The sequence below is a fragment of the Solea senegalensis genome, linkage group LG21 (assembly GCF_019176455.1).
Source record: "Solea senegalensis isolate Sse05_10M linkage group LG21, IFAPA_SoseM_1, whole genome shotgun sequence".
In the NCBI taxonomy this organism is placed as follows: domain Eukaryota; kingdom Metazoa; phylum Chordata; class Actinopteri; order Pleuronectiformes; family Soleidae; genus Solea; species Solea senegalensis.
Genome location: NC_058040.1, coordinates 6,671,161 through 6,683,219, shown reverse-complemented (window position 1 = coordinate 6,683,219; position 12,059 = coordinate 6,671,161). Strand labels below are relative to the sequence as shown.

At 40.0% G+C, this 12,059-nt stretch overlaps 1 protein-coding gene across 1 annotated transcript; it reads right to left on the bottom strand.

Moving 5' to 3' along the window:
* Positions 1-3,053: 3,053 nt before the first annotated feature.
* Positions 3,054-7,072, bottom strand: ptger4b (prostaglandin E receptor 4 (subtype EP4) b). The gene is made up of 2 exons (XM_044053644.1): positions 5,954-7,072; positions 3,054-4,850 (listed from the first exon to the last, which is right to left on the bottom strand). The coding sequence occupies exons 1-2, from the start codon at positions 6,734-6,736 to the stop codon at positions 4,269-4,271; spliced, it is 1,365 nt and encodes a 454-aa protein (XP_043909579.1). The 5' UTR covers positions 6,737-7,072; the 3' UTR covers positions 3,054-4,268.
* Positions 7,073-12,059: the final 4,987 nt, after the last annotated feature.

Here is a 12,059-nt window from a genome sequence, read left to right as displayed (position 1 = left end):
GTGTGAAAAATTCCATTTCGGTCTAACCAATGCTGTCCTCGGAAGCATGCCGATAGCTCTTTTCAGAACAAACTTATTAAGTGTTTCCCAGTGACACCATTTAAGTGAAAGTTATTGTGACATCTCTTGTCACACTTCAGAAGAACTCCTACTAAAACCAAACCAAATGCAGCGCCTCAAGCCAAAACACAAATACATGCACACTTAAGTAGATTCATGTGTTGGGCACATTGTGCAAGTATGCCGTTTCCTCAACGGCCACTTTATTAGGTACAGAGGACATCTAATTAAGTTGCCGGAGTGACACCCGTGTTATCATCTGCTGTTTGAGTTCATCTGCTTCAAGTTGTGACATGTGTTTTCAGAGATGTTTGTTTATGTGGGATCAATGAGTGGTTATTTGAGTTACTTGTGTTGCTTTTGTATCATTTTGAACCAGTCTGGCCATTTTCCCCACACCTTTGGAATCAACAAGGCATTTTTGCCCAGTGAATTGCTGCTCACTGGATATTTTCTCCTTTCCAGACCATTGCCTGTAAACTTCAGAGATGGTTGTGTGTGAAAATCCCAGTAGATAATCAGTTTCTGAAATAGTCAGACCAGCCCATCTGGCACCAACAACCATGCTACATTCAAAGCCAATTTAAGCACATTTCTTCCCCGTTCCGATGCTCAGTTTGAACTACAGCAGTTTGTCTTGGCCATGTCTTTTTTCCCCTAAATGCCGTGAGTTACTGCCATGTGACTCGCTGATTAGATATATGTGTTTAAGCAGTTGAGCAGGTGTACCTGATAAAGTCGCTGGCGAGTGTATGAATAGTTTCAAATGAAGATCAAATATCAAAGTAAACACACATGATTACTTACAATCACACCCTTGTCTGTGACACACCCAAATCTTAGCCGGTGCAGTTGTTGCTTTTGGATGTTGCATAATATAATAGGTGAGAGGCATCTGTTTAATCAGGGTGTGCCAAGTAAATTTAGGTTAAATACACATGTATCTGGATGCACCACTGCTACTTCAGACAGTCAAAATATGTGGAAACTCAGAGGAGAAAGTAAAATAATTTAACCGATTATTATATCATTCATATGTCCAGATCTACCCCATCTACCTTAGAGTTAGATGGGGTAGTTATGTTTAACAAGCCGACGTGCACCATGTTAGTGTACCTAATATTTATGTTACTGTAATATTTACCCTTACATGTTCTTCTAACTGTGACAATATCAGCGTCCGTCCTGGCTTGTGTCGGTTCAGTGGTGTGGTTTAATATTTACACTGAGGTTGGTCATTATTTCAATAACATTCGCATGGATAGCCACGAAACTTGGCAGAGACGTTCATGTTTCGCAGACGATGAAATCTAAATACAGTATCAGAATCACTATCAGCTGGCCCTGCCTCCTCCAGAAGGTTGGCATTGCTTATAGAGAAATTCTCCTGAAGGCTGGCAAACGTTTTTTTTTTTCCCCACTTACATCATCATCTTTTTTATACCAACATCAGGTATCGCAGATGTTGAATCCTTCTGAATTTTGTGATCTCTTCAATTTTCCTCTAACACCACCATGAACTTCACATGTGGTTTTGATGGAAATGTTTCGGCGCCCATTGAAACTAATGACATTCCCTTGAGCTTAACTTTATGTCTTCTGCTACACGAGCATGCTAACCGCTTGCTTAAAGCTTAAATATACCTGCTTTTTTGAACATTGCAAAGTGTTTTAGGGTGTCTTATTTGTTATGTTTTTGTTGTTTTGCTGTAATGGTGGAAATATTTAGTCACTAGCAATACTTGATCTGTTAGCATTAAAGGTAAGGAGTTTATTGGCTGCCAGTAAATATACTACCATACGTACTGTGTGTTTGTATCAGTGTACAACAATCGCTTTAAATAAAGATTGTTTGGCTTTTAAGCCATGTACTTTAGACAAGGGCGGCCATCTTGCGCCCCCATGTTGCTACAGCAACCCGAGAAGGACAAAACAGCGAGAGTGAGAATGATAGTCTTTTTCGTACGCAAGGCCTCTGTAGTTGCACTGATGCACTTGAAAAAAAGGAGTAGCCGTCTGTTTCTTGCACTCCGCTGTTTCAACATGAGATGTCACTAATTCTTACATACCGGACCTTCAAAATTGCTGTGCCATAAGGTCACAGTTTGAACACTGACTATTTTTTTGAGAGGCACCTTCTAATTCCTTTCACAGGCTTCTCCTGCGAGGAGTTCAGATGTCTAAAACGGCCTGTTTGATACACTGTTATGTATTCCTTTCGTGCGCTGATGAGGTAGGGAAAGCAGGGACAAGTTTCCAAGAAGAATCAGTTTTCTTTTTTACCCTCTGTTAAAATCCTGTCACCACTGTTTTGTCAATCATTATTTCCTGCCTCCCGAGAGACTCGGCAGTTTCAACGGATTCCTCAGTCTACGGTCTTTTAATGGCTTATTCTCGTAGGGAGGGTTTCACTGCTCTGGGAAGGCCCTGGACACCAGCCACGTGGGACCTGGAAAAGGGTCGAAGAAAGCTGTCTGCAGGTGAGCGGCGACATGCCATCTGAACTCTCCACTGCTTAGACATGTTTTAGCCATCAGCACTGCTGTAGGAAGAGATGAAAGGGAGGGATTGCATTTTCTGAGCAGATAAATGGCACAGACGGTGACATGCTGGCAGAAGCAAATGTCATTGTGCATGTATTTAAAGATGGGCTTGAATTTCTGCCGGGATCTGTTTTTGCTATATTGAGATCTATTTTTGTACAGACATGAATCAAATAGTCAATTATAACAATTAGTGTGCTCTTCATTTGGTCTCCAGTAGTTTTCATATAGGCAAGAATGATTTATGAAGATGGGACTGCCATGGTTTATCCTCAATGAATGAGTGTCTAATCAGTTTCTCCATCTTCAAATTCATTCAACTGAGGAATGATCAGTTGAGCAGGTGTACTGTATATAACTTAAAATAAGGATTATCTCAATTACTTAAAACCGACATATAATTATCCATCAAATGACAGAAATGTATGTAAAAAAAGTGCATCACCACTGTTTTCAGAATCTTTTTTTTTTATCCAACCAAGAATCACTTGTTGCAGCTACTCGTCAATCAACATCATCTCATTAGTACATACATACACTTTAATACAAACAACACTTAAGTTGGCACTTCACTTTGGCATTTCTCTTTAAAAAGTACTGATGGAAATTCTTGATTTATGTATTAATATTTCTCAACTTTTATTTTCAGTTTATGGCTTTGGTACAACATTGCTTTGTTCACAAAAAGGTCAACATTTTATGTTGATGATCATGTTGCTATAAAAAAAACATGACGTGTTTAAACACATTTTGATGTTTATCTAAATCTCTATAGCAACAATATTTAGACAATTAACTTCGAGTTAAACCATTAATACAAAAACACCATAAGGAAGCTCAGTGTCTTCAATTTTATTCACTGGTAAACTTGTCAACAAAAACTGATTAGATTAGAGGTATATGGTAAAAAAAAATGTATATGGCTGAATAAAGTAAATAAACATTTAGTATTTAACATACCACTTTATAGGAGGCATCCTAACATCCTCCAGTATTTAAGCTGTGAGTAATCCACAGTATAGCTGCCTTTTGTTATGGAATACAGGGGCTGGTACCATTTTAGCTTTGATGTTTGAGCTGCTCTGTCAACCAGTATGACCCAATTTTTTGCAAATGTTCCTACACATAAAAGAAAAAAGATTATGAACACATCCATCTTGTACCAATTTAAAGTGACTCCAAACTATCTGGACCTTCTCACAGAGAAGACGATTCATACTCGGAATAAATAAACATCACATTTTTAGCATTAATGCTTTACAGTCACTGCATGTGCAAGATCTAAAAATGCTACAAAACAAATGTTACTAACGGCCCATAGCAGTGGATTTAGAATTCAAAAAAGTGCAACAACGGAGCTTCTCTATAATGTCATGTTGATATGGTTTTGTTCATATAGCTATATTGTGACTGTGGTGCATGACATATGTTCATTGGTATGGAGATTGTGGAGGAGTAATTCATCGATAATGCTAAGCTTGGCGATACATTTTGTCACATTGTCGCACATCGTTTTATTTTGGAGTCCACTCGATATCTACAGAGTGATGTGTGATTATTCAGTCTTCAGAAGCTTCTGCTTCGTGATCGTGTCTTTGCAGAGCTCTCAGTAGTTCTCATATTCTGTCCCATGTGGAGAATACTGGTTGAGCTAATGCCGACATCTTATATACATTTCTCCTGCATGTTTGCAGTCTCGTCTGTGAAGGTCACATGTAGAGCCGGGTCCTTGAGGCACACTGCAACCTCTTTCAGGGGCCTGTCTGGTGCAGTGTCCTCTAAATCAGTCTGTGAAACCCCCCTTGATGGCCCCACAACGTCCTGGAGGCGCTGTAATGTCTGTGTCACCACTGGACTGGATTCAGCCTGTGGCCCCACTTGTAAAGACCCCGACCTCTCACTGTTTCCCTCCGATGGGTACAGGAAAGTCTGCGAAGTGCTGCTCATCATTTCCCTCGCATCGTGTGACAACAGCGATGGGGAATCCCGGGAGATGATGGAGGAGGAGCGGTGGTCGTTGTCACAGCGGAACTGCCCACCATCCCTCCGACCCCGCCTGCCCATTTTGCAGAATAGACACTTAATCTTTTCCATCAGCTTGAGGAACACCGTCTTTCTGAGCAGGATGTAGATCCAAGGGTCTAAGATGGGGTTGATAGAAGCCATGCGGATGGCGAGCAAGTCTTTATTCAGTCCAAAAAGCTCTTCTTTCTGGGTTCTGTACAGCTGGTTCTCAAAGATCCTCAGCTGTCAGTAAAGAGGAAAAACAGAAACATTAAGCATCCTCAAAAGTCAAATAGAGCATGCGTTTTTTTGCATTATAAATGTATGTGTGTGTGTATGTATGTCGTTTACATCTTCCAAACACATGGCATGTTAACATCTAAATAGACATTTAACTGAAAGTGACTTCTTTTCTGCCTAAGCACGACAGTGTGGAGATGGCAATGGGCCAATAAAAGCAAGTGCTCTCACTGTCATTCATCATATGACAGGAGACCATTGGGTTTCCCCGGAGTGTTGTAAACATACTTTTCACAAATTCAGATGCACAAACTAGTTGATGTTTGCATTTTTGGCAAAAATAAATGTGAAGCTGTTTGTGAACAGTTGATTTAGATAGGTCTATAAATTCATTAATGTGCAAGAATTGGAATTTATTTCAAGTAAATGTGATTTTTAAAAAAAAAAAAAAAACACACACATCATTCAAACCCATCCTATCTATAATATATTTGAGGAATTCCAGCGTGCCATTGCGCGCTGAAATCTAAAGTTTCCACTGAATCTCTGCTGCGCTGTGGCTCGGGCTGCTGCACACTGACGCGCTGGCAGCACAAGTTTGCGCAGATCATTCACAGGACATGACATTTCCCATCACGTTAAGTTCAAAAAAGGTGTGAATTCTATTTATGTATGCAGCCAAAAACGATATGCTGTGAACCATCTCATTAATGCGTGAGAGAGATGTGTCACCAAACCACAGAGAGTTGAACCTGGAACACAAAGTTCAAGTTGCTGGTTGTTGTTATTATTATTATTAATCAGGCCCTGCCAGTTTGCTTGTCATCCATAATTACCCTAATTAAAAACTAGACAGAACTAACAGTACAACTTAACTGTTGTTTCCCGTTACAAATGCGCACACTTTTATTGATTGAAATTCTTCTTATTAAGTAGCAAGTTTTTTGTTGTTGTTTTTTTCTTATTTGTGCTTTCTATTGCATTTAACTTCACACCGTGGTTTCTTTGAATGCGTTCCCTTCTCACACATTGACAAACTTTTGCGCACACACCGCCTGCATAAAATGTGAATGGTGCATTATCATTTTTTTCCCTCCAATACTCACGACTAAAGGTATGGAGCAGATGAGAACCACAACGGATGTAGCTATAAGCAGAATCACCATCTGGATCTCTGCTCCAGCTAATCGTCCAAAACTCCGTCTGCGCCGGAGCTCCGCGATGCGCCGCTGGTCAGTGCCCAGAGACGTGCGCCGGATGAACCTCTTGTGCATCAGGATGAGCGCCCCGCACACCATCACGTTGCATATGACAGTGGCCAGCACGATGACAGAGTTCACACCTGCGTACATGAGATTAAAAGTCGCCACTGTTGTGTGGTTGTTCTGCCAGTCGATGAAGCACCAAGTCCCCGGCAGCTGCAGCTTCACCTGTCCGAGGCCCAGACTGGGCAGCGCGCAAAACACGATGTTGGAGAAGTAAATGACCAACAGGGTCAGCGCGGCGAGTTTCTGGTTGACGTACTGGTTGTAGAAGTACGCGTGGTTGATTGCCAAGTATCTCTCCACTGACATTGCGAACACAATGCAGAGCTGCGCCAAGAAGAAGAAGAGCAGGATGAAGCCGGAGTACTGGCACAGTGGCTCACCCCCGGGCCATGTGCCCTTCATGTAGGTGGCGATGGTGACGGGACTGGCCAGCAGGGTGCCCAGCAGGTCCGTCACCGCCAGACCGCACACGAGCGTGTAAAAAGTCGTCTCCTTTTGTTCCTTGCGTGATATTCGCAGAACCACAATGGCGATGACGTTCCCCACCACCCCGAAAATGAACATGATCGATGGGATGGTGGGCGGCTTAAATCCCCCCACCGCTGCCGAGGTGTTGTTCATGGCTGCAGGAGAGTCTTTCACTGATTCACACTGAGCAATGACTCTCCTCTCACTTCCGAAGCGGTGACACTTTCCATTAATGCGCGTTTGCCAAGTTTTCCAAATACAAACAAACCCATCGTCTCCAAAAAATGTTTTGTTTTTTTTCTTAGTAAAGTACTCCAAAAGTCATGGAAACCAGGAGCTCTTCACTCTGTCGGTCGGTTCAGGTTTGCATGTGATGTGATGCTCCGACACCACGAGCTGCACCTCACCTTGTTATCACACTCACAACTGAGAGGGAAGTTTCTTCTCGGGCCGCTGAGTGCAGCTCCTCCTCTGTGTTGCGTCGTTGGCGCAGTCGAGCTGCACATGCACATGCAGCAGCAGCAGCAGCAGCCGCAGCAGCCGCAGGAGAAAGAGGAGCAGTGAGTGAGTGAGTGAGAGGACGCGCAGGCAGCCACACAGCTCCACTTTCAGCTCCTCATCATCACCATGATTTTCCCCTCACTCTGTCCAGCGACGTGAATCAGTCACTGTCCTCATCATCTGCCTGTCAATCATCAGTGAATGCACTGTGTTCATGGAAATAACAGTAATATTAATAATTGAGGACATTTACAATAACAGATTTAAACGGAAATCTAATTTGGAGGTTGATTAGACAGGAAATTGCAATGTTTATTAAATAGCTCAAGGCAATTAAGATATTTCAAACCAAACATCACTTTTTTCAATTATAATATGTTCATTTCCTTTGAAATGATATTTTTAGTTATTTTATTGGCTGTTCTGGAAGAAGAAAAAGCCTTAACCAAGTTAACAGGCAATTTGAAAATACCAGGAAGTAATGTTGTTAGAATTAAAGTACATAAAAGCATACAATGGATGAATAAAACATGTTTTTCTGCCCCTTACAATCAAGTTTACAGTTATATTAAAAGTATGTTGTAACATCAGAATCAGAATCACCTTTATTGTCATTATACAGTGTACAACAAGATTAAAGGACAGCTCTAGTAGTGCAAGTGAAGAGATAAAAGAATAAAAGAAGAAACAACAAAACAGTGCACCAATACCTTCGATAAAAATTAGAAGGATATGTAAAAAAAAAAGTATTTCAAAGTATTTACAGTGGGAGCCAGTAAGGGAAATATGCAGTATATGATAGTGCATACAGTACATTGTACACTGTACAGCAGAGTGGATGGATGTTATTTTATTTATTGCACTTGTTAGAGTATATATAAGTAAGGACAACATTAAGGGCTGTTGTGAAATACTATATTTGTCTTAAGCTGAAGTAACATTTAATCTGCAGAGCCTTGACTTGTCATCACTACAATTTTGCACCACTGAGTCATTTCAAGACTAATGCGCCACAGTTTTAACAATACATTAATTAAATCATTGATTTATCCCCTCATTCGGTTTTACTCTCAGTTTACTTGGATTGTGGTGAAACCAAAACAGCTGCATCAGATAAATATCTGTGTTTGTTAGAACCCGAGTCAACAAGGAAGTATAGACAGCGTTCGCTGAATTAAACGAACTGACTGACGAATCAGTGATGTCATTTGAGGTTTGTAATCAAGTGGCTTCAGAGCAACAGGATGTTATTTCTTTGAGGTGGAGGACCCTGTGGTATCCTGTGTTCACAGAACAAGGTGGAGGTGTAAAACCAGCAGAGACGTTCTGTCCATATCAGACCAGATCAGGAGACATTTCATCATTTCTCTCAACAACAACCGAGTATAAATCCATTTGGGCTACAACGACTAATGGATTGTTAGTCGATTTCTAAATTAATAGGAAAGTGTTTTGATTTGTTTTATTTTCTCTTAAATAAGTGAAACATGCTGTCTAATTTTTCTTAAATGTGAATATTTTCTGGTTTCTTTGCAACAAAGAACTCATTAAACCTGAGTAATTTTGGTTTTTGGACAAAACAAGACATTTGAGAACATCGCAGTTTTGTGGTTTGGGGAGGAAAACAATGACGTTTTCTGACATTTTACGGACCAAACATGGACCAGTTCATCAAGGAGCTAATCAATAGATTCATTTATTGTGAAAATAACTGTTAGTCGCTGCCCCAAAATCCATCATAAACAACAATAAGGAAAAAAAAAAATGCCTTTGTAAAATGTCAAATCCAGCCTCATTTTCTTTCTTTTTTTTCGTTTTACTGCTTTTTAGGATAACACAGTGCATGTGCCACATAACACAGTCCTCGCTGAAATATCATCTTCATTACAGTCCTTAGGGCCACAAGTTCCTGCCAAGCCACACCAAAGAGAAAAAAACTCTGATTTACATCTAGATTCAGGATAATCACAATAATGACCTCCAGCCCCTTAATACACTCAGTAAGTACTTTTCTACGGTTTGTAGCTCAACGACGTCATTTAATTGCACCGCTTTCTTGTCCCGAGATACAAACACTAGCGGGGAATCGATTCATTAAATAAAGTGTGTCCGGCTCTGCTCAGCTTGGTGGTGATATGTCTTTAGGCATTTTTAGTTGACCTATTACATCACAGACAGAACAGTGGTCAGTGCCCGATCTGTACCCGGAAGCACGATTTGGTTGTGCGCACACGTGAGCCACCACGCATGCGTTACGGCAAAAACTATAACTTTATTGACAAAATACCAACAATACAATTTAGTTTTTTGAGAAACAACAGTGATGAGAATAACAACAATAAGTCATTCTGAGAGACTGGACCCACAGATGAGTTAAGTTAATTTTTTGGACGGCAAATAAATGTATAGATTTTTTCCCCCCATCTTTTACTTCAGATTTATTCAATGGCACATGTATAATTTATGGTGTATATTGGATGCATGTTCTCCCAATGTGTGCGTGGGTTTCCTCCCACAATCCAAAAACATGCAGATTTGGGGATTAGACAAATTGGACACTCTAAATTGACTGAAGGTGTGAGAGTGAATGGTTGTTTGTCTCTGTGGCCCTGTGATGGACCGGCAACGTGCCCAGGGTGTACCTCGCCTTTCGACCGATGTCAGCTGGGATTGGCACCAGCAACCGTCATGTGGAGGATGGTAGAAGATTTATTTATCCTTTATTAAGCCAGGAAAGTCCCATTAAGATACAAGATCTCTTATTCCAGGTAGTCCCGGTCAAGACGACGGATGGCGTAGCTTAGAAATGGCTGGTTTACCTGTTCAGTATAATATTAGGTGTTACAGAAAATTTGGTCAGAGGCATTTTATTGCGCACAGATTTGGTTTTGTCACGATTTATATTGACTTTGGTTGCAACAGTTTGTCATTTTTAAAAATGGGTCCACAAATAAAAAGATGAGGAAAAACAGCTGTAGAGTAATTTGCTAATGAGTCTGTAAATCTGGCAGTTGTGACCACCAGTCAACATTTCTTAATGCCCCGCGGTCAACACAGTCTCAAAACAGAGTCTGCTTTGAATACACAGAGGCATTTTAAAGCTAACTCATGATGACACACTTTTATTCTGTTTGGTTTTCACTTGATAGAAGGAAGTGAATATTTTCTATTTGAATGCTGCTGCGGCCTCGCCATGCAGCATGATGTAATACTCTCTCTCTCTCGAGGACCATTTGAGTTTGTTATGACAAAATGTGGCTTTGCCACCCCTGTAGTTCTTCCTAGGTGTATGTAAAAGATATTTACCAAGTGTAACCAAAAACAATACACACATTTGCACAAATATACAATGTGCACACCCGTGTTTTTGGTTGATGTAATTGTTCCCTCAGTCCAAACTGGCTGCAAAGACATGGCTTCTTAATGTGATTTTAATTATAGGGGGAAAAAAACATCAAATTTATTGCTTGGTATAAATATAGACTCAGTGCAGTGGACTCTGATACAAGCCATTAGCAGCTGGAGTCAGACATAATTCTTTGCTCATTAAATTGCATGAACCTCATGTCACTTTAATCTGATGGCAGAGCTGTTACACTGTTTCAGTTTATTTGAATATTTACATTATGTATGTATATATATATATATATATATATATATATATATATATATACATATACATGATGTTCTCAAATGTCTTTTGTCGTGGTCACAAACCAAAAGGATTCAGTTTAAATGATTTATTTGTTATATCGAGTAAAGAAACCAGGGAATATTCACATTTAAGAAGCGGAAAAATCAGAGAACTCAAACCCAATATTCAAATATCAAAATATTTGACCATTCATTTAGTAATCAAGTAATCATTGCAGCCCTTGTATGTAATGTTTAAATATGTCTTGAATACATATGGCATATTAGACCTTTTTTCACAGTAGATATCTCGCAAAATAAATCTTAGTATTCTATTTATTCAATCATGTGTCACACTTAATATATATATGTATCTATATATGTATATATGTATATATATATATATATATGTATATAAGGCATCTTTAGTTTGTTTTTGAATATAAAAGAATGATTGTTACACCACATTGGAAGAAAGTCCACCTCATCCACCTCATCCTTATGGCAAGACTTTCCCCAAACTGATGCCTGGACGTGGAACTGACTGTTTAAAAAGTAATTAAAAAGCAAAACACCTCTGCTTGTTAATGGCAGTTTTTTGTTTGTGAACTGCACATGGTTGTCCCCTCTGGCTGCAGCAGGAGCAGCAGCAGCTCCCTGACTCCCCACACACACAGTGACCAAGTAGGTGCAACAATCTGATTTCCACAGTACTTGATGTGGCTTTGGCACAACGTTAAGCAGCAGCACAGCATTTTACTGTTGCGAGACGAGACACAGACAGTAATTGCGATAACAGCCAGGGGTGTAAAGCCTAAATGCAACACAGAAAGAAAAATTTATTCTCTGATGTGGCTCAAACAAATTAGTCTCATGTCATGAGCTGCTGTCAAATCATCACATACTGTAGACGGAGCAAACTGTGCAGTTACACTTATGGATCAACACAATCGGAACACCAAGGCTGTTTTTGTATTTCTTTGTGTGTTCTTCATGAAAATAATGAAGGGAGACAGAGGCAACATTGAGCTAGAATAGTGAGACAGCTGCAAACAGGTGAGAGCAGAGGTCTCAAACTTGCGGCCCAGGGGCCACATGCAGCCCTCCGATCGATTCCATGTAGCCCGCTACTTAATATTAAGCTATAATGGAGTCATTTCTGTATGGGTTTGTTTTAAGAGATATATTTTGCATCTTGAAGGCATTTTCATTGTGAACTATATATCATTCCATATTAACACAGACACTTTTATTTTGAAATTCTGTGAAATATGGATCACCATAAATATTTCTGTTGTGATATCATGATGGAATATTGTGATATGATTAAATAGTTGCTTTT